The sequence below is a fragment of the Halichoerus grypus genome, chromosome 2, assembly GCF_964656455.1.
Source record: "Halichoerus grypus chromosome 2, mHalGry1.hap1.1, whole genome shotgun sequence".
Classification (NCBI taxonomy): domain Eukaryota; kingdom Metazoa; phylum Chordata; class Mammalia; order Carnivora; family Phocidae; genus Halichoerus; species Halichoerus grypus.
The window spans coordinates 124,436,977-124,459,246 of record NC_135713.1 but is presented as its reverse complement, the minus strand read 5'-3'; the positions used below and the strand labels follow the sequence as shown (position 1 = coordinate 124,459,246).

The window sequence follows — 22,270 nt, the reverse complement described above, 5'->3', positions numbered from 1 at the left end:
TTGATTTAACATTCAAATATCAGTTAATATAATTCACATTAACAGAATAAAGGAGGAAAATCATATGAACATTTCAGTTGATGTGGGAAAAGAATTTAACAAAGTTTAACACCTGTTCATGGTAAGGACACTGAGCAAAGAGAAACAGAAGGAACCTTCCTCAATGTAATAAAGATCATCTACATAAAACCTGTAACTAACATCATACTTAATGGGAAAAAGCTGAATGTTTTGTTTTTCCTCTGGTATAGGAAAAAAAGTCATGGATGTCCACTCTCACTACTTCTGTTCAATATCACATGTCCTAGTCAGTACAACAAGGCAAGAAAAAGTAATAAAAGGCATAAACATTGGAAAGGAAGAAGTAAAACTATTTTTGTCTGCAGATGTTATGATTACCTATGTGGAAAATTCTAAGAAATAGACAAAAAAAGAAGGAAGAAAGGAAGGAACAGATAAAGGAACGAGGGAAGGAAACCTACTAGAACAATAAGTGAATTTTGCAAAGTCTCAGAATACAAGATCAATATAGAAAAACAAATTGTACTTCTGTATATTAGCAAAACTAACTGCAAGATGATATTAAAAAATACCCTTTATAATGCACCAAAAAACAAAACATGTGGAAATAAATTTAGTGAATAATATATAAGACTTTCACAAAATATTACAGACAGAAATTAAAGATCTAAATAAATGGAGAGTTTATACCATGCTCATGTATTGGGAGAGTTAATATTATTAAGATATCAATTTTCCTCAAATTGAGGTATAGATTTAACACAATCCCAATTAAAATCCAAGTAGGCATTTTTGTAGAAATTGAATCCAATGATATTGATCTAAGATCAACAAATACACAAATGCAACAGGTAAGAGGCAGACTTGTATCTGTTGAACCTACCACAAGGAACAACTTTTAATTTCCCTGGAGATTAGTTGCTAAAAGTAACAGGAATTCTGGGCGCCTGGGTGGCTCAGTTGGTTAAGCGACTGCCTTTGGCTCAGGTCATGATCCTGGAGTCCCGGGATCAAGTCCCACATCTGGTTCCCTGCTTAGTGGGGAGTCTGCTTCTCCCTCTGACACTCCCCCCGCCTGTGCTCTCTCTCTCTCTCATTCTCTCTCAAATAAATTAAAAAAAAAAAATCTAAAAAAAAAGTAACAGGAATTCTGTTAGAAATGTATATTATGTATAACAATCTCAGGTATGTATTCCAATCAACCTTAAAATGAGATGAAAAGAGACTACAATAGTGTAATAAAGACATTATGTTTTCCTTTGTTTTTCATGTCTATTTAGTAAATACAAATCAGGTACAGCCCTGGTAAAACACCAGATAATCCCATTTTTTGTTGTTGTTGTTGTTGTTGTTGTTTTTGAAGAATAGGACAATCAAGAATTTTGGTAGTGTGTGTCCTCTGGGTTGTATATAATTTGTTTTATGGAATAGAAAAAGTCTGTATCACATAAAAGGCACTATCAGATGGAACTAGGAAACTGGAAGGGTGCTGGGAGTTGTTTAAAAGAATAAAAGAATTCTCAACTAAGTGGAATTTAAATAAAAACAAAACAAAAAGAATAAAATAATTTACCTAACATTTGAATACCGCATAATTTCCAGGTATTTTATAAATACTATAGATGCTTTTACAGCTAAGAACATATTTTTAACCTGTAAGGGAAGAACAGCCTTTACAATGGGTCAGATATTTCATTAAGAACTCACTTCAGGAAGCCTGAGCATTGTAAGAAATAAAACACACTAAAGGTCATGTGACTAGCAGAGGGCAGAGATCAGGATAAGTACAGGGTGTGTCATATGACAGTATGTGTCACCTACTCAGTAATCATGGCAAGTAAAGAAGCAGGCAGGGAGGGGAGATGACTTCATAATTCTAAACCAACATAATTCTTAGAAGAAAGTAAGAAGGAAAGAGTGAATGCTTTGCTAACAAAACAAAGCTGGAGGATGCTCATACAAGATGTGCAGCTGTCTTAATAGCCCATGTTACATTTCTAGTGTATATAAAATAAGAGAAGACTTGCCAATTTGTATTTTGAAGATTTAAAAGAAAAGACACTACCAGAAAAAAAATCTGTTCCTCTTCAAATTCTTCCCCTTAAAATGGCCATCTCCACCCTAAAATCAGAAACCAAGCCAGTAAGAACCAGCAATAAGAACTAAAATATATGCTGCCAAAACCTTGACTGTATTAATGTTAAATTATATGTTAACAATATATTCTATGTAAACTACTAATTGATAAACATGCTGGTAAGCCAAAAGATTTGCTTCAATGCTTTCCTCCATTTCTGTCCTTTTAAATGAACTTCCTGATATGTTTAAATGCTGTTCTAGAATGTTCAGTGTGGAACCAAATCTGTATTTCATGCTTATCAAGTATACTTGTTTGTTCAGAAATGTTTGGTGCTCCCAGACATTGGGATCTCACTTTATTACACAATTAGAAACTTTTGCTTCTATAATTATAAAGTTCTGAACCAAAGTTAAGAATGACCATTAATCATACATGACTAAGATAATAGATCATCAAATAAAATTATATGATTTAATGTAAGTTGCAGTTTTATTAGGATGTACCAGTCAGGCAATTTTTATAAATTAGTGTTCTAATTAAGAAAACATGAATAATTTAAAGATTAATAAATGTAAAAACAAATTTAGGTGAATATACACATAACTACACAGGATTTACGATATATCTGTAGAATTCTCTAGTCAGCATTTTTTTGTGTATGTAATATTAATAAAAAGGATTTTTTTTAAACCATACAATGATTCTGGGATTCCCTCAATTTTCAGCTGCTGCATTTTCTACTCTACATCTGGCAGGTTCTTCTTCCTTTCAGTTTGTGCATTTCCTGTATTCTAAAAAGTAAATAGAAACAGGACCTTAACTGAGGAAACAGTGAGTCTTGGATAAGGAAATATAGCCACAGATAAGCGCTTGTACTTTGCACCTGGGCTTTGTTTTATGAGGGAGACTATTTAGCAAATATTCTTCATGATCATCATGAAACAGAACTGAAGGTGGCTTTTGTATGGACTCTTTCCTCTCTTGCCTACCTCATCAGCAGTAATTTAGGGTTTCTCTTAGATCATATTGTCTATTCAATATACGTATACACTAATTCAGTATACATTTAAGATGCCTGAAAGAACTGAAGGTACAACTCTGAAACACTTGGATCTGAGTAGGTAATTCAAAAACAAGTCAATGGCACAGCCAAGAATAGAACAAAAAAGTTGCTATTTCCTATCTTGTAAAAACATGTCATATTCTCTTGTACTCTAAAATAACAAACTACCAACTCAAAATTTAGGACATTTTCTTAATTCTGACATTAATGTATTAAAAGTGTTTAGACTAGCCTTATATGCAATTTCACTGGGTTGTCAGAACTGCATATGAATAGGTAACACAAAGAAACTATGACCATCTTTGATGACTACTCTCATAATCCCAACCTTTTCAAGGTCACTCTTAGAAAGGTCATCTTTTAAGCAGTTCTACATCACATGAGCAAGAAGGGATTTCCCCTTCCAATTTATTTATGTATTTTTTTAATGAAAGAACTGTCTGGAGAGTTCCTTTCTTCCTGCATTGGAATATAAATTTAGTTCCTGAGGCTCTCATAGGACAGTAGGATAAACACATGCAGCACACTACTAGGAGCCTAATTCACAAACTCAGGAGCCTCATTTAGTCAGTCATTCAAAAAGTATGCAAAGGGTGTGCTGCTCAACATGCTAGGACATCAGTAAGTCACCCAAGTTTAGAAATTTAAAGCCACCTTATTACTTTCCATAATGAACTAAAAGATGACCATTAATGACTTTCTTGTTCTGTCTAGAAAATATTTCTTTCCTGCAAAGTGGATTGTGGAGTTCTTAACAAGTTCTAAGCCAAAAATAAGGCATAAGCAACACTATGAAGATATATCTAACAGTTATCTGGTAACTCTTTAATCTGAATGACTTAGAGATTGAATAGACATAGTGAAAATGCCTTCTTATATGGTTTAAAAATTTCTCTATTTTTCTAATTTCTCCAAATTTCCTTAATAAGTATATGCTAATTTTATCACGAATAAAAATGTAATCAATTTTATTTATAAAATAAGAAACTGATATAATGAAATTGATGACCTTACAAATGTGTAGAATAGAAGGCCATCTATATGATTTAATTAAGTGGGAGCTGAGCACAATCCCCCTTCCCTTAAAAGAGTGTCTTTAGAGAGTATGCATTTGGATACTGAGGATCTTCAAGATTTCCAAATAAAATTCAAGACTCTGGTGGGTAGGGACTGGAACATTTCAACACAGTTATCTGATAGCCGGCTGAGAACAAATCTTTGTGAAAATAGAACAATAGGTGGACAGCAAAGATAAACTGAAAACAGGAAGGGAGGGGCTAAAGATAAATACATATGTTCCTGTGGCCAGTATAACTATATGTTCACACCATTATTTGTTTCCTCTGGCATGGTTTACCTGCCCAATATTATGTAATACACATAACACATGTAATATTTTCCCTGGGTACCATATATTCTAATCACTCAACATTCAAATGAAGGCTGGTATTAATTACCCCCCCCAAAAATAACTTTTAAAAACTTTTACTAATATGTCATTTTAAGAGAATATAGACCTGTTTCTCATGTTCAAAGACTACATAATTTTGAATTTTTATATAACTTTCCAATAGTAATAACTAAATCTACGTACCAAGTCAAGGGTTCCAAATAGCACTCCGTACTAAAACTATAAACAGAAAAATGTTACCTCTTGTTTTTCTTGATTTTGATCCACATTAAGTAAAGTTGGTATCTTAGATGAATCTGTTTTCTTTGATTCCCTCTTCAGCACTTTTATCTGTTTAACTTTTGCAAAAATATATACAACAATGACAACTTGTTATTCCTACCTTGAAATTTTACTTTCCTTTCCAAGAGTTTCAAATAGAACTTCTGCTATCCACTAAAGTCAGTTTCTCAGTTTATTATAAAGGAACCGAATAAATCATCAGTTGTAATGGTAAGATATGCCAGTCATAAATGATCTGTTTTATAACTTTACAAATAGCCTAACAGGTATTAAAAGAAGACATTTATTTTTTTTAATTCTGCAGATAATTGTTAAGTGGATCAGATAATTCCTCTTGAACTGTAGAAGTACTATTTTCTTGCTATTATATTAACTTTTCACAAGGTGTCACTGTTCTTCAAAGAAACAAAACATTTACTGTGCAAAAAAAAAGGTGTTCCATTTTAAGAGCTCAGTACATGTTATAAATCTTAAACTACTAAATCTTTGGATGCCTGAAGCTCATATATTCCTGCTATTATCTGGGCAAAAATTATGGGGAAACAAAGGAAATTGATTTACTCCAAGTCATAGGATGAACCAAAACCACTTTCCTCAAATACTTTCCTAACATTTCAACAATATTGAGCTAAGGAAAAATTTGCCTTTTAAAGTTTCCTTAATTCTTCTTTAAAAATTCTCTCCTTCAAGTCTTACCCCTTATTTAACTATGAGGGAAAAATTTCTCCTCAGCTGATAATATTTTTCACAGCAATTTACTATCTTCTATTAAAATCACATCATAAATGTAAGTTATCTTACAAAAAAAGGTCTTCTTGTAAAAGATAGCATCTGGAAATTTGTAAAGCTGGGCAACAAATATGTACCTTCCATTCCTTTCACCTCCTTGGACTGTACTGTGAAAGGCAGTTCTGGGAAATGGAATTCCTTCCTGTCAGATCTGGAAAAATTCAGCTTCCTTTTGTTTCCATTTGCCATTTGGTCACTTTGACCTGTTCGCTCATTAAATATACTCTTCTCCATTTGGCTCTAAACAAGCAAATAAACAAGAGTTAATTTGAAAAAAAGATGTGTAACTGTTTTTTGAATGATAAGCCTAAAATTGCAGGCCATTTGGAAGGTAATAAGATAGGTATAAAATGTCTATCTTTGCAAAGTTATTTTAATAATTAGTAAGTAGAATACCAGGGGTGCCCAGGTGGCTCAGTTGGTTAAGTGGCTGCCTTCAGCTCAGGTCATGATCTCAGGGTCCTGGAATTGAGACCCACATCCGGCTCCCTGCTCATCAGGGAGTCTGTTTCTTCCTCTCCCTCTGCCCCTCCGCCCACATGTGTGCTCTCTCTCAAATAAATATGTAAAATCATTTAAAAAAAAGAATACCATTTAAATACATAAACATCAAATTCCAATAAAAGTTTAACAAAGCAAATTTTTAAAAATATGTTGGATATTCTGAGAATAATAACGTTGATCAGGAGAACCACCGTCTTAATTTTTAATTTATAATCTTATTCATTGTACTCTGACTTTGGACAAATTGCTTCAGTTCATTTTATTAATTTATTTTTCTATTTACAAAATGATGTACTCTGGACACAGGGAGAGCCCAGCATTCTAGAAAATCTTTTGTGTTATCTATTTTTTACTTATTTTTGCTCCTTTGGTAACTGATGATAAAAACTCTCCAAAGTTAATGAACACTCTACCACAATTCAATGTGTAGTATCCCACTGTGTAGATATATATTAATATGCTTAATGAGTCACTTGCTCTTAGACAGATTTGTGCTGTTCTCAATTTTTTATTATTATAAATAACATTATGCTCCCCTATGTAAAATGTCAATTTTGAATAAGCTACTTCCCTATGTAAAAAATGAGGGAATGAACAACACTGATCACATTTTTCTAGTGAAAAGTTTGATGTATCTATTTGGCAATTGCCTTTAATCTATAAAATATTAAAAACATTTTTGGGGGGAGTGAAAGGCCAAAAAGTCTGTGACTTTATTTTTTTAAAGATTCTATTCTTTTGGGGCACCTGGGTGGCTCAGTCGTTAAGCATCTGCCTTTGGCTCAGGTTACAATCCCAGGGTCCTGGGATCGAGCCCCACATCCGGCTCCCTGCTCAGCAGGAAGCCTGCTTCTCCCACTCCCCCTGTTTGTGTTCCCTCTCGCTGTGTACCTCCCTGTCAAATAAATAAATAAAATCTTTAAAAAAAAGATTCTATTCTTTTTATTTTTTTTTTTAAGTAATCTTTACATCCAGTGTGGGGCTCAAACTCACAACCCTGAGATCAAGAGTTGTATGCTCTTCTGACTGACCCAGCCAGGTGCCTCAAGTCTTGTGACTTCTAAGAGTGAAAAATCTTAACTTTTTTTGTGCAAGTCACAGATAAAATACACAAATCAAATTATAAGAAATTAACTAAAATTGTGAAAGCACTAAGGAAACAATGACCTATTTTCATCTCAGGAAAAACAAAAAAGCTAAAAGCACATTTTTTAAAATTATTTTTTAAATTTTATTTTAGAGACAGAGAGTGTGTGTATGAGCGGGTGGGGAGGGGCAGAAGGAGAGAGAGAGAATCTCAGGCAGACTCCACACTCAGTGTGGAGCCCACTGCAGGGCTCGATCTCATGACCCCGAGATCATGACCTGAGCTGAAATCAAGAGTAGGATGCTTAACCAACTGAGCCATCCAGGCACCCCTAAAAGGACATTTTTTAAAATGCTGGAGCCCCAAAGATAGAAAAAAGGATTTGGTGGGGAGGGAGTCAAGGATAATGTTGAAAGAGGCCATGTTTTAATGACTAGCTTCATGCCTTACTTGAGTGGGACCTGCATCCTCTTGCCTGCTATTAGACATAACCTGTCCAATAGAGTATGAAGAAGTACGTCTCTTTTTTGCTCGTTCAGTCAACCTATTATTTAAAAATGAATGCAAAGTTATTAGAACTCCCCAGAAGTACTTCTGTTTTAGCTTCAGTAATGAAGAAGTTATATCATGGTAGTCTAAAGTTTGAATAGTGAGTGCCAAAATGCAATTGTGAGTGTGTTAGTGCCAATTGCTCTAAGTAGGTGAAAACAGAACAGAGAACAACTTGCTCATGGCTAACATCAATGGTAACAACCATGTTGTGGGATTACTCTAGGTGGCCTACTTAGTCCCTTGTATCTGTTTTAAATCTGGAGATCTTTTTTTTTTTTTAAGTAGGCTCCACACCAAACATGGGGCTTGAACTCACAATCCTGAGATCAAGAGTCATATGCTCTACAGACTGAGTCACCTGGGTGCTCCTAAATCTGGCTCTCCTAACTACTGGGTTTCTGAATTTCTGAGCTTGCTGTCCAAGGCTGGTTTACAACCATGGTTATCGCAACCATGGTGTTGGGTTCATCTAAAAAACGAATGGGCTCTTGCTGTCTGTAGCCTGCTATACCTTTGGACTGACACAGAAATGTCCACTTGCCCACCTCTGCAGACCCCTCAGCTTCACAACTTATAGTCCAAACCAGTCTGCTAGTATTGGTATGGGATATTGAATGTAGTCTCCTTCCTCATCTAGATTCACAGTAATTTCCCTAAATTTAGGACTGGCCCTGATGCCTTGCTAGATAGACCCTTGCTATACAACACACTGCCCTTGATTACGCAGACTCATGGTACGAGTCTTCCAATTTGTAACAGTAGCTAAATCTACAACTGGCCCAATATGTTGTTTTACTCCCAAAATATTTGACCTTCAAAATCTAATTGACTGTAAAAGATTATTTTCAACTGTTCTTTCTCCATTTAGAAAATTAGCTATGGGGTGCCTGGGTGGCTCAGTTGGTTAAGCGACTGCCTTCGGCTCAGGTCATGATCCTGGAGTCCTGGGATCGAGTCCCGCAAGGGGCTCCCTGCTCAGCGGGGAGTCTGCTTCTCCCTCTGACCCTCCTCCCTCTCATGCTCTCTGTCTCCATTTTCTCTCTCTCAAATAAATAAATAAAATCTTTAAAAAAAAAAAAAGAAAAAAGAAAATTAGCTATGATACAGACAAAATGCTTCCTTTGTTATACTAAGGCACATCAATACCAGAACCTAGGTTATATCACCTTCTTCCTATTCAGATAGGAAGAAATTATTCTGAGGGTCTTTTTTTTTTTTAATGAGGTCTTTCCAAAAGGCATTGGTGAAAAATTAAACATCTATATAAGCAAAAAAAGTTAATTTCTTCTATAGTATTCTTAACAAACACTAATGGCTCATTATATGATTATAATTTCAATATATCTTCAAATTCAGTTTATATACAGACACTACAATCTTGATTCTTTGAAATACTATTATATAGGAGCATTGTGTTACTTAGGTCCATTTCTTTCTGTCTCTTTTCTGTTAAACTCACCTTGAATTGGGATGGGAAAGATTTGAATTGGGATTTGAAGCCAGCAAATTATTGCTAGTTAGATTGATGGGTGGCATCATCATACTACCTCCAGTGTGTGGATCATCTTTCATGCCATTAGAATTAGTGCTGGGATTGACAGAGTTTGGTGGTTCATTGATTACAGGTTTTGTATCTTGAGACATAGTATGAGCATTTTCAACTGCATCCTGTTGACAATGTCCCCTTTCACACTCTATCTTGTTTGGTTCTAAGATATCTCCTTTTCCTCCTTTGACTTTAATAACTCTGACTTTGATCTCCTTGGGCTTTTTCTCCTTTTCCACTTCCTGGAATAGACATATCCAAAATCTGAGTCAGAAGAATAGTTGTTTTTATCATTAGAGTGCTAACTACAATACAGTTATACTGGCTAAAAAGAAAACAATTTTTACCTTTCCCAAAACTGGAGTACTTAGCAGTGTATTGGTATACGTTGTTTTTCTTTCATCTTTCATAAGTTCATTTTCTTTAGAATTCTCTTTTGGCTTTATGAATGAATTGACTTTTGCTTCTTGCAGTAATTTAGCTCTCAGTTCTGGTATGAATCTGATAAAACAAGCAATATCAACCAATAATCTTTTTATTTATGTAGATAAAGTATTTTATCTTTAATGGACCATTTAATCAATTAATTTACATATCAGGTATAGCATAAATAAATTATCAATAATGCATGCCAAGAAGTGGTACAATATTTAATACAAATTGCTTCCCAGTAAAGATACATCTCCCAAAAATTTTGCCGTGAGAATTTACTACATAAAACTTTTACAAAATAGGTTTATATGAATTAGATTCCTCTTGTGATGCAAACTTCACCCAATAAAAGTATTATTTTTCATTTTGATAAATATATTATTCTTTCAAGGAAAACTCAGGCCATTTTGTCCTTTTTGTGGTTCTTTAAAGTAACAGTACTTAAAAGATGAACTAATTAGTTTCTGAAATCTTATTCTAGAGAAATATTTTTAGTACAAAATGTAACAAAATACATCAATATCAAAGGGAGATCATTTTGGTTTTGGTTTGAATTTTTTTAAGTTACTTATTTTTTAATAGAAAACCCATTGATACGGCTCAAAATTCAAAAGGCTATATTGAAAAGTCTCCTTCTTGGGGTGCCTGGGTGGCTCAGTCGTTAAGCGTCTGCCTTCGGCTCAGGTCATCATCCCGGGGTCCTGGGATCGAGCCCCACGTCGGGCTCCCTGCTCAGTGGGAAGCCTGCTTCTCCCTCTCCCACTCCCCCTGCTTGTGTTCCCTCTCTCGCTGTGTCTCTCTCTGTCAAATAAATAAATAAAATCTTTAAAAAAAAAAAAAGAAAAGTCTCCTTCTTACCCTGCCCCTGAGTTGCACAGTTCCATTCCCTGAAGCAGCTATAATTATCAGTTTGGGGAAATTTTATTTTGTTTTATTTTTAAGATTTTATTTATTTATTTGACAGAGAGAGACACAGTGAGAGAGGGAAAGCAAGCAGGAGGAGTGGGAGAAGGAGAAGCAGGCTTCCCGCTGAGCAGGGAGCCTGATGTGGGGCTCGATCCCAGGACCCTGGGATCACGACCTGAGCCGAAGGCAGGTGCTTAACAACTGAGCCACCCAGGCGCCCCTTAATTTATTTTAAAGTAAGTTCTACACCCAGTGTGGGGCTCGAACTCACCACCCTGAGATCAAGAGTCATGTGCTATACTGACTGAGACAGCCAGGTGTCCCCTAGTTTGTGGAAATTTTAAAATATCATTCCATGAGTGAATTCTTCCCCAGTTTAGCCCAATCTTCCCAAAGCTGTGCAAGACACATGTCTAGTAAAGTGAAGTGTGAAGAGATGAAGAAAACAACCAGTGTGATTCATTTGGCTGAATAAGAACATGTCATACTTCTGTCAAAATGCCTTTGTATTACAGAAGGTTCTGTGAAAGGGAGAGGCCTCTTATCAAAGGAAAGGGTCTTGCCCAAACATTTCCTAAAGATTCAATCATTGGAATTCAAGAACTTTCACCCTATCACACTAAAATCCTAGGATCTTAAGTACCCAAGAGAAATCAACGTGGTCTATGTAGAACTGATATAAGCAACTTTTTAATTCAGTAACGGGCTCTTTTCATCAATGGCACTTTCAATATATCGTCTCATTTTTTTGTTTTATATCAAAATTCTTGTTTTGCTTTATATTAAAATTCTTAAAATGCTTAAAATTCTAAGTACTCTAAAGGATTCTCTCTTCTTTGCCTTTTTCTAGTTTAGTCTATCTTTAATGGCTGTTCCTGAACTTTTCCATGCCTAATCTTAAGTCCATCACATTTTAAAATGATGTCCATCTTTTCTGACCTCACATCCAAAGCCCACCTGAGTGACTCTGTAATTAAAGAAAAAAATTTTCTGTTTCTTTCGAAGCCCAAATAGAAAATGCTGGGTTTTTTTTAGAAATACAGCTGATTTTAGGGGCGCCTGGGTGGCTCAGTTGTTAAGCATCTGCCTTCGGCTCACATCATGGTCCCAGGGTCCTGGGATTGAGTCCTGCATTGGGCTTCCTGCTCAGCCGGGAGCCTGCTTCTCCCTCTCCCACTCCCCCTGCTTGTGTTCCCTCTCTAGCTGTCTCTCTCTGTCAAATAAATAAATAAAATCTTTAAAAACAAAAAAAAGAAATACAGCTGATTTTAGCCAAAATATGGAAAGAGCCCAGATGTCCATCGACAGATGAATGGATAAAGAAGATGTGGTATATATACACAATGGAATATTACTCAGCCATCAAAAAGAATGAACTCTTACCATTTGAGACAATGTGGATGGAACTAGAGGGTATTATGCGAAGTGAAGTAAGTCAGAGAAAGACAAATACCGTATGATTTCACTCATATGTGGAATTTAAGAAACAAAACAGGAGAACATAGAAAGGGAAGGAAAAATAAAATAAGATAAAAACAGAGAGGGAGGCAAAGCATAAGAGACTCTTAATTATAGGAAACAAACAGGGTGCTGGGGGGGGTGATGGGCATTAAAGAGGGTATGTGATGTAATGAGCACTGGGTGTTATACATAACTGATGAATCACTAAATTCTACCCCTGAAACTAATAATACACTATATGTTAACTAAGTTGAATTTAAGAAAAAAATTTAAAAAAAAGAAATACAGCTGATTTATAAATCTACATTGTCATTATATATTACATACACAATGTGGGACACAGAAGGGCTAGAGGCATGGTCCCTCCTTCAGGGAACTTCCACTTTGGTAGAGAGAATATGACAATAAACACTATAACAGAAAGTAAATAAAGGGGAGGAAAAAAACCATTTGGGAAATAAATGCCAATTATAAGATATAGATCAGAGATGCTACCAGAAGAGGAAAAACCAGACTATTTAGTCAGAGGTCCAAATGGGAATAAAGCTAAAAAGTACTGATTGTTTATTTACTGTCTTCAGGCCTATGATCACCATTGAAAATGTGTATAAAGAGCTTAGCACACTGCCTAGGACATCGTAACTGTAATGAATGTTAACTACAATTATTTTTATTAGTAGAATTTTCATCATGATGCCTATAAGTCTACCATAGACCTAGTTAATAGAGGAACTAAGTAAGTAAAGTTTTTGTTAAATTGAATTTTTTGTGTATGTAACATTAAGAAGTCCACACACACTCAACATGCTTACTTTTCAATAAATCCATCTCTAGTAAAGTACTCATGATGCAAAAGATCAGTAGATGATGTCCTCTCAGCAGGATCAATTTGTAAACAAGCCTAGAAAATGAAAAAAAATTCTAACATTAAGTAAGATCTTATCAGAGCTCTATAAGGTAAAAATTAAATGTATTTGACATATGTAGAAGTAAATAATAACCCGGAGCTAAAACCATTCTTGAAAAGTTAGATTTAGACCTTAGGAATTTCTGACAATGAGTTCTGACCACTTACTTCCCTAAGAAATTTATAGTTTAAAGCATTATTACAGGTTAAATGTCCTATGATTCTAGCCAAAACAGAAGTCAATCTGTTTCTGCTGGAATTAGCAGAATTAGTTCATTTTGATCCTCTTATCAGCACTGTAAGGTGGAAAGTTCATGGATTATTATTTCCATTTTACAGAACTAGAAGCATAATTAGTGACTTACTATATGAGAATTTTAACTCATATTGTCTGAATCCTAATCCATTGCTTTTTCTATGGCATAATACAACTTCACAAACATTCAAGCCCCCAAATCTTTCAATAATCCATTATGAGAACAGCTCTTTTTTGTTTCCCTATCTTGGGAATACTTCAACTGAATAGAGAAACAAGCAAACAAACAGAAAACCCACAAAACAAAAACAGATGATAGAAGGAAGAGTTTTGAAAATAAGTCAAACATCATAAATTTATATATAATCAAATAACTTGTAAATAGAAGATATTTTTAATCAAAATATTAAAGATAGAATTTGAATAAAGCCATTTGCATTATAGTTTCACTTCTTCCTTTAGAAGAAGGCAAACATTAAAAAAAGGCAAAACATAATAATAATTGGTAACTTTTATTGATATTTACTGTGTGCCACACAATACTCTACCTAGCTTTTTCCTATAACTTGATGCCAACAACAACCCTACAGGTAGGTATTATTATTATCTCCATTGTACAGATAAGGAGACTGAGTCCCAGAGAAATCAAGTAATTTGTCTAGATCTAACAGATAGAAGAGTAGAATTAAAATCCAGAAAATCCAAGGTAATTGAATATAATATTACATTTTTGTTTATTTCAAAAATATATATGTTTAAATTGATTCACAAAACAAGCTGTAAAGATCTGCTATACAGGGGCACCTGGGTGGCTCAGTCGTTAAGTGTCTGCCTTCGGCTCAGGTCATGATCCCAGGGTCCTGGGATCGAGCCCCGCATCGGGCTCCCTGCTCGGCAGGAAGCCTGTTTCTCCCTCTCGCACTCCCCCTGCTTGTGTTCCTGCTCTCGCTATCTCTGTCAAATAAATAAATAAAATCTTTAAAAAAAAAAAAAAGATCTGCTATACAACAATATGAATATAGCTAACAGTACATTCTACACATTTTAAAATTTGGTAAGAGGGTAGATTTCATGTTGTGTTTTTTACCACAATAAAAATACATTGACTCACAGAGCAAAATTGAGTTCATTCTCTACTTTATGATGGGAGAATACCCAGACCCTTAAAACTGCAACTAGCTAAAAATAGGTACCTATTTTAGAATATGATAGTAATCCATCAATAAAACTTAATAAGAACGTGTTGGGGCGCCTGGGTGGCTCAGTTGGTTAAGCGTCTGCCTTTGGCTCAGGTCATGATCCCAGGGTCCTGGGATCGAGTCCCACATTGGGTTCCCTACTCAGCAGGGAGCCTGCTTCTGCCTCTGTCCCTTTCCCCCTCCCCCCGCCATGCTCACTTGTTCTGTCTCTTTCTCTGTCTTTCTCTCTCGGAAAAATAAGTCAGTAAAATCTTTTTAAAAATCTTAAAAAGTCTGCCCAAGTCATAGCCTATTAGGGGCAGACAAATTAGTCCTTATTTGAATAATATAATTAGAAAATTTAAATACATGCCTAGTTTGGAAAATGTAAGATATGATACTTTGAGAAACAGACTGGCAGTTTCTTTAAAAATTAAACATACACTGGGCGCCTGGGTGGCTCAGTCGTTAAGCGTCTGCCTCCGGCTCAGGTCATGATCCCAGGGTCCTGGGATCGAGCCCCACATTGGGCTCCCTGCTCAGCGGGAGGCCTGCTTCTCCCTCTCCCACTCCCCCTGCTTGTGTTCCCTCTCTCACTGTGTCTCTCTCTGTCAAATAAATAAATAAAATCTTTAAAAAAAATTAAACATACACATACCTTAAACCTACCATTCCACTCTTAGATACTCAGAAGAATAAAAATATACATCTACAAAGACTTGGACATGAATGTCCATAGAAATTTTGTTTGTAACAGCCAAAAATAGGAAACAACCCCAAACAGGGGAATAGATTAAAAATTGTTATATATCCTTATAATGGAGTACTACTCAGTAATAAAAAGGAATCAACTACTGATACACACAAAAACATGAATGAATCTCTAAACCATAATGCTGAATTAACGAGTATATATCATGTAATTCCATATATATATCCTAGACAATGTAAACTAATCTATAGTGATAGAAAGCAACTCAAAGGTTATCTAGGACCAGAAATGGAGGGATAAGAGGATTGAAAAAGAGTAAGAGGACATTTTAGAGGTTGATGGAAATGTTAGATATCTTGATTGTGGTGGTGGGTTCATAGGTGTAAAAATCTATCAAAACTCATCAAATTATACATTTTAAGTATGTGTAGTTTAATGTAATTATATCACAATAAAGTTTAGAAAATTTAAATCTAGGAAATGATACAAGCTTTGCCCCAGATATTAAGATGGATTCTAAAGTTACAATAATCAATCAAACTGGTATTTATACTAGAATAAAAAAAGAAATCAATGAAATAGAAACAAACCCAAGTGCATATAAGCATTTTGTCTATGATAAATGTGGCACTCCAAGTCACTGGATTATTCAAGTTGAAGAAAAATATTTACAACATATATGACAAAAGACTAATATGCCTATTATTTTATAAATCTATATGAAAAAAGTCTAATTGACAAATAATGATTCTTAAAATAAGGAATACAAATGGTCAATTAATATTAGTAAAATGTTCAACCTTTCCTGTGGTGATATAAGTGCAACTAAAAAAAGATGGTATTTTAAGCTTATTAAAGTGGCAAATATTTGGGGGTGCTTGGCTGGTTCAGTTGATAGAACATGGTGACTCTTGATCTTGGGGTGGTGAGCTTGAGTTCCATGTTGGGTGTAGAGATTACTAAAAAGAAAACTTGGCAAACATTTTAAAAACTATAAATATCCATTGTTAGATTGAGAATGGGAATTTATATCCAGTGCTACTTGAGAGTACTTGACTATAAATCAGTGACACCTTTCTGGAGGAAAAAATAGCAAAATATATCAAAAATTCTGAAAAAGTGTAAACCCTATAGCCCTCTAATCACAATTCTAGGAATTTATCCTAAACAAATAATAAAGCAAGTTCAAAAAGACATATTTAAAAGATGCTCACTAAATCATCTTTACCAAGAGGGAGAAAACCTGAAAACAAGTGTCCAAAATTGTAAGATCAGTTAAACTATAGAACAGTCATACAATGAAATACTATGCAACCACTGAAAATCATGGTGTAGTTCCATATTTACTGACATGGTTACATAACAAACAGGTCAGCGTGTGTGTGAAGCGTGGTGTCTTTTAAAAGCATAAATTCCTATGCACATATTTGGTTGGCAAAAGTCTAGAAGTATATAAATCAAAATGTCAATAGTAATTTTTCCCAGATTGTAGGAGTTGGGAAAATCTTAACTTCTTCTTCTTGTTTATCATGTATTCTCTACTTTTTCTATAATCATTATGTATTCCTTGTATAATTAAAACTATGATACAAAAAATAAATTCAAATGAAAATGTAGCAAACAAATCTAATTTTTTTTTAAGAAATTTTATTTATTTCTTTGAGAGAAAGAAAGAGAGAGTGAGACTGGGGGAAGGAGAGAGACAAGCAGACTCCATGCTGAGTGTGGAGCCGGACGTGGGGCTCAATCCCAAGACCCCAAGATTATGACCTTAGCCAAAGGCAAGAGTCAGATGCTCAGCCGACTCAGTCACCCAGGCACCCCTGATTCTTTTTTTTTTAAGATTTATTTATTTATTTTAGAGAGAGAGTGAGCATGAGTGGGAGGGGCAAAGGGAGAGGGAGAGGAAGAAAGAACCTTAAGCAGACTCCACACTGAGCACAGAGCCCAACATGGCGCTCTATCTCATGACCATGAGAGCATGACCTGAGCCGAAACCAAGAGTTGGATGCTCAACCAACTAAGCCACCCAGGCGCCCTGAGAGAAAGAATCTTTTCTTTTTTTTAAGATTTTATTTATTTGAGAAAGAGAGAGAGAGCACAGAGGGAGAGTGAGAGGGAGAAACAGATTCTCCGCTAAGCAAGAAGTCCAATGAGGGGCTCGATCCCAGGACCCCGAGATCATGACCTGAACTGAAGGCAGAGGCTTAACCGACTGAGCCACACAGGCATCCCCTGAGAGAAAGAACCTTAAGCAGACTCCCTGCTGAGTGTGAGGCCCACCATGGGGCTCAAGCTCACAACCTTGAAATCATAACCTGAGCCAAAATCTAGAGTTGGGACACTCAACTGACTGAGCCACCCAGGTGCCCCAACGAATCTGATTCTTAATAAACTCTAGTTTTCTTCAGATATCAATGAAATAATTTTTTCCTTTAAGAATACTCTTTAGATGCTACATATCATATCTTTAGTAAGTTTACCTAAATAATAACAGCAACAATTAAAATTAACAACATTTGTTGACAGCTTATTCAAGGCCCTGTGCTCAGAACATGTTCACCATTACCTCATTTAATCCTCCAGCCCCCCAAAATAAAGACCGTTAATGTTGTTTTATAGCCCAGTAAACTGGGGCACAGAGATTAAGTGACTTTCCCAAGGTTACAGAGCTAATTAGTGACAGAGCTGAGTTTTTGTCTATGTGATTCCAGAGCCCCTTCTTATAAACACTATATACCATACTTACTTTGAAATTTAGGTAACTACTTTTTTTAAAGGGCTATACATCAGAAATAAGATACCTCAGTTGACCCTGGGAAAGGAAATTAGCTAGATAAAGAAAATAAATAGAAGTAGATTTACTTTCCACAGTAGATTCTCTTGCTTTTTTAATTTCGCACTAAGTATATTGGTATATTTATTACCTAATTTAAAAAGAAATTTACAGGGTGCCTGGGTGGCTCAGCCGTTAAGCGTCTGCCTTCAGCTCAGGTCATGATCCCAGGGTCCTGGGATCGAGCCCCGCATCAGGCTCCCAGCTCAGCGGGAAGCCTGCTTCTCCCTCTCCCACTCCCCCTGCTTGTGTTCCCTCTCTCTCTCGCTGTGTCTCTCTCTGTCAAATAAATAAATAAAATCTTTAAAAAAATAACAATAAAAATAAAAAAATAAAAATAAATTTACATCTTAAAATAATTAAAAAGTGTTATACAGTATAATGTTTTTGTTTTCTCAAAATTCAAGGTGAATTTTGGCATTGGTATACCTTCAAACAACATTAAAACTGCAGCTGTCAATGCCTGGTAGATATCTTAGGATACCAATGTGCAAGGAACAGAGCCCTAACTTGGGTAGACTGGGGCTATTAAAAGGTAGTGATAAACATGGTAAGTCCTTTGAATTTTTCCAGTTTATCCCTAATTATCATTAAAATTAGGATAAACTAAAAATAATGGACAGGATTATCCTAGGGAGTTTTCAGTTCTAACAGTCTATGAATTTTAATTTTTCTGGAGTAAAGACATAAAGACAGGAATATAGTAAATTTTAACAGATAACATTATGAATCTTTTCAGAATTTCATCAAAGTAATATTTTAAAAGTATATTATAATTTACACAAATTTCCCAGAAATAAGTCCTTAATTCTTAACATACATCAACTATATCTGCCAACAATCCATTTAGCTTTGGGTATTTTTTTCTTGCATTTTTGGGGTGTTGAACTTGCGGAAGGACCACCCCAGCAAAAATGGGACTCTTGGAAAATATATTCTGTAAGTGAGGTGTCAAATTGCCTGAAAAGAGAAAAAAATATGAATGTAAGAAAACAGAGAAATTAATCTACAATCAAAATAAACAAATTGCTATGTGGTCTGCATTAAATCACTAAAAAGGGAGAATAACAATTATGTTCTTATAATTTTTTAAGGTTGAACAAGGAACTATCTGAATATAGCATAAAAATTGGAAGTTTCCCCAGTAATCTGTTGATAGCATGTAGGCAGTAGAAAATTTAAAACCACCAGGTTCATTTTCGTTTCCCAAAATGTAAGACATAATATATAATGCTATCAGGAAAAGCAAACTTTTACGTATTTCCATATAGGTATCTAAATGGTCTAACAAGTGTTTATCAGCAAATTCTTACTCAAAACAGCTAAAATATCTAAATTATTTAGAAATAGAAATACTGCAAAGAAACAAGGCTATAGAGTAGTAGTAGAATGCCCTGCATCGGGCTCCCTGCTCAGCGGGAAGCCTGCTTCTCCCTCTCCCACTCCCCCTGCTTGTGTTCCCTCTCTCGCTGTGTCTCTCTCTGTCAAATAAATAAAATCTTTAAAAAAAAAAAAAACAGGGAGTGGAGAGAGCCAAGTTCTAGCACCAGTTTTATTATAACTATTTCTGTGACCTTGGGCAAATCTCTTCCCTTTCTATGCTTCAGTTTCCCTATCTGTAAAATGACAGAATTAATCCCATCATCTCCAGCGTTTTTTTTTTTTCTAACATTACTCTCAAAACCAGAACTTTAAAGATGACAAAAAAAGTGTGATGCTTTAAGACTCCAAACTATATCTTTAATTAGTATTTATCCAGACTTCATGATTTTTATCCCAGTATCTTCCTCATGATCCTGTAACTACATATTTATGTATACCTTCTCTATACCACAAAAGGAGCTCCTCAAGCTCATCATTCAGAAATATATTAAAAAAACAAGTCATTGAAACTCCATGAGTAAGGCTAACCATCAAAATGTTTGGGTAGTCAAAGCAGATCATTAAAAAAGTAAAAGCACTCATCAAATGTATTTTTGAATAGGTTATTTAGCTACCTGGATTTCTGCTGTGGTTTTAAAAAAAGTTTTCTCAATAAGTAACTTTCTATCTCTAAGTGCTTCAAAAAGACATCTAAATCAACTCTATTATTTAAAAATCCACTTTGAGAGATGCAAATATTTGTAGAAGCCAAAAAAATTTTTTTAAGATTTTATTTATTTATTTGACAGAGAGAGAGAGAGTGAGAGAGCACAAGCAGGGGGAGCAGCAGAGGGAGAGGGAGAAGCAGGCTCTCCGCTGAACAGGGAGCCCCATGCCAGGCTCGATCCCAGGACCCTGAGATCATGACCTGAGCCGAAGGCAGACGCTTCACAAACTGAGCCACCCAGGCACCCCCTAGAAGTCAAAATTTTAAAACAACTCTCAGACAAATTGAAGTATGTTCCTATTGTACCATTTTTCTTAGTATCAGCCATTAGCAAATGACTTAGCTATCTGCAACCTGACAAAGAAAATATTATTTACAAAAACAGAGAAGAATTTCCTACCTTCTTTTTTTTTTTTTTTTAAGATTTTATTTATTTATTTAATTGACAGAGAGAGAGAGAGAGAGACACAGCGAGAGAGGGAACACAAGTAGGGGGAGTGGGAGAGGGAGAAGCAGGCTTCCGGCTGAGCAGGGAGCCCGATGTGGCACTCGATCCCAGGACCCTGGGATCATGACCTGAGCCGAAGGCAGTCACTTAACCAACTGAGCCACCCAGGCGTCCCAATTTCCTACCTTCTTTATCAGCCCAAGGCATACACCTGCTGCCATCTATCAAAACAATATGCTTCCCTGTTCTTATAAAGAAAAAACTGAATTTGAAAATCAAGCAGAATTGATATAGCAATATTTACTTTAAGCATTTAACAGTGTATTTCAGTAGTACCCACCTACTTTTAAAACAATTTTATGAAGTAAATCCAAATCAGAGCTGCTAGGAAGATAGGGATTTCCAGTGGCCATCTCAATGATCATACAACCCAAAGCCCAGATATCTACAGGTCTGAAACAAACAAGAATAAGTCATTTTTTCATGGAGAAATATATAAAATATCTCTTCTTTTTATTTTTTTTAAGATTTATTTATTTATTTATTTGAGAGAGAGAGAGAGAGCACAAGCAGGGTGAGGGGCAGAGGGAGAAGCAGACTCCCCACTGACCGGCCAGCCTGAAACAGGGCTCGATCCCAGGTCTCCAGTATCATGACCTGAACCAAAGGCTGATGCCCAACCGACTAAACCACCCAGGTACTCCTAAAATATCTCTTCTAAAATGTTTTGAAATAATGTTCCAGCCAAAGAAAATATAATGGTTAGATGGTATCATTTATAAATTTTCATCTTAATATCATATGCCAACTTTAGGATATATATTAAACACTATCACATTTAATTAATAATATTAAATATTTTATATTTAAATCACATGAGAAACCATGTAATAGTCCAGATGAAATGTAACTGTAATTCTAAAATTGTTCCAGATACTTACATAAAGACATTATGATAAATGGTTTATGAATTAGAGTAATTGAATACCAAAGCCATCTTGTACTTAAAAAGTAAAATTTAGGGCACCTGGGTGGCTCAGTCGTTAAGAATCTGCCTTTGGCTCAGGTCATGATCCCAGGGTCCTGGGATTGAGCCCCGCATCGGGCTCCCTGCTCCATGGGAAGCCTGCTTCTCCCTCTCCCACTCCCCCTGCTTGTGTTCCTTCTCTCACTTTGTCTCTGTCAAATAAATAATTAAAATCTTTAAAAAATAAATAAATAAAATAAAAAGTAAAATTTAAAAATCTTAAATATTTTACCACTTACATTTATTTATCTTTTTTTTAATTAATTAATTTATTTAAAGGAGGCTTCATGCCTAATGTGGGGCTTAAACTCATAACCCTGAGATCAAGAGTCACATGCTCTACCAACTGAGCCAGCCAGGCACCCACATTTATTTATCTTGTATTGTGAGTCATCCATAATTCCAACTTTTTTGCCACATAATCAGTTTTTTAAAAGATAGTTTATGTCACTAGGACTTCTAAAGATTTTATTTTTTTTTAAGTAATCTCTACACTGAACATAGAGCTCGAGCTTAACAACCCCGAGATCAAGAGTCACACGCTCCACTGAATGAGCCAGCCAGGCACCCACTAGGATTCTTTTTACAGATTTATTTATTTATTTATTTTAAGGAGGGGGAGTGGAGGGGGAGAGAGAATGAGAATCTCAAGCAGACCCTGCAATGAGCGGGGAACCCAACAT

The 22,270-nt window shown here is 35.4% G+C and overlaps 1 protein-coding gene across 4 annotated transcripts in view; it reads right to left on the bottom strand.

Annotated features, from left to right (window-relative positions):
• The window catches only part of CDKL3 (cyclin dependent kinase like 3), a 114,851-nt gene that overhangs the window by 48,645 nt on the left and 43,936 nt on the right, over positions 1-22,270 (bottom strand). For all 4 annotated transcript variants that reach the window (XM_078067508.1, XM_078067510.1, XM_078067509.1 and 1 more), the window contains exons 5-12: positions 20,901-21,013; positions 18,844-18,983; positions 12,947-13,035; positions 9,683-9,836; positions 9,249-9,577; positions 7,688-7,781; positions 5,724-5,886; positions 4,816-4,913 (exon numbers count right to left, since the gene is read on the bottom strand). In XM_078067508.1, coding sequence (XP_077923634.1) covers positions 4,816-4,913; positions 5,724-5,886; positions 7,688-7,781; positions 9,249-9,577; positions 9,683-9,836; positions 12,947-13,035; positions 18,844-18,983; positions 20,901-21,013 — 1,180 coding nt within the window. The remainder of the gene's footprint in view (positions 1-4,815; positions 4,914-5,723; positions 5,887-7,687; positions 7,782-9,248; positions 9,578-9,682; positions 9,837-12,946; positions 13,036-18,843; positions 18,984-20,900; positions 21,014-22,270) is intronic.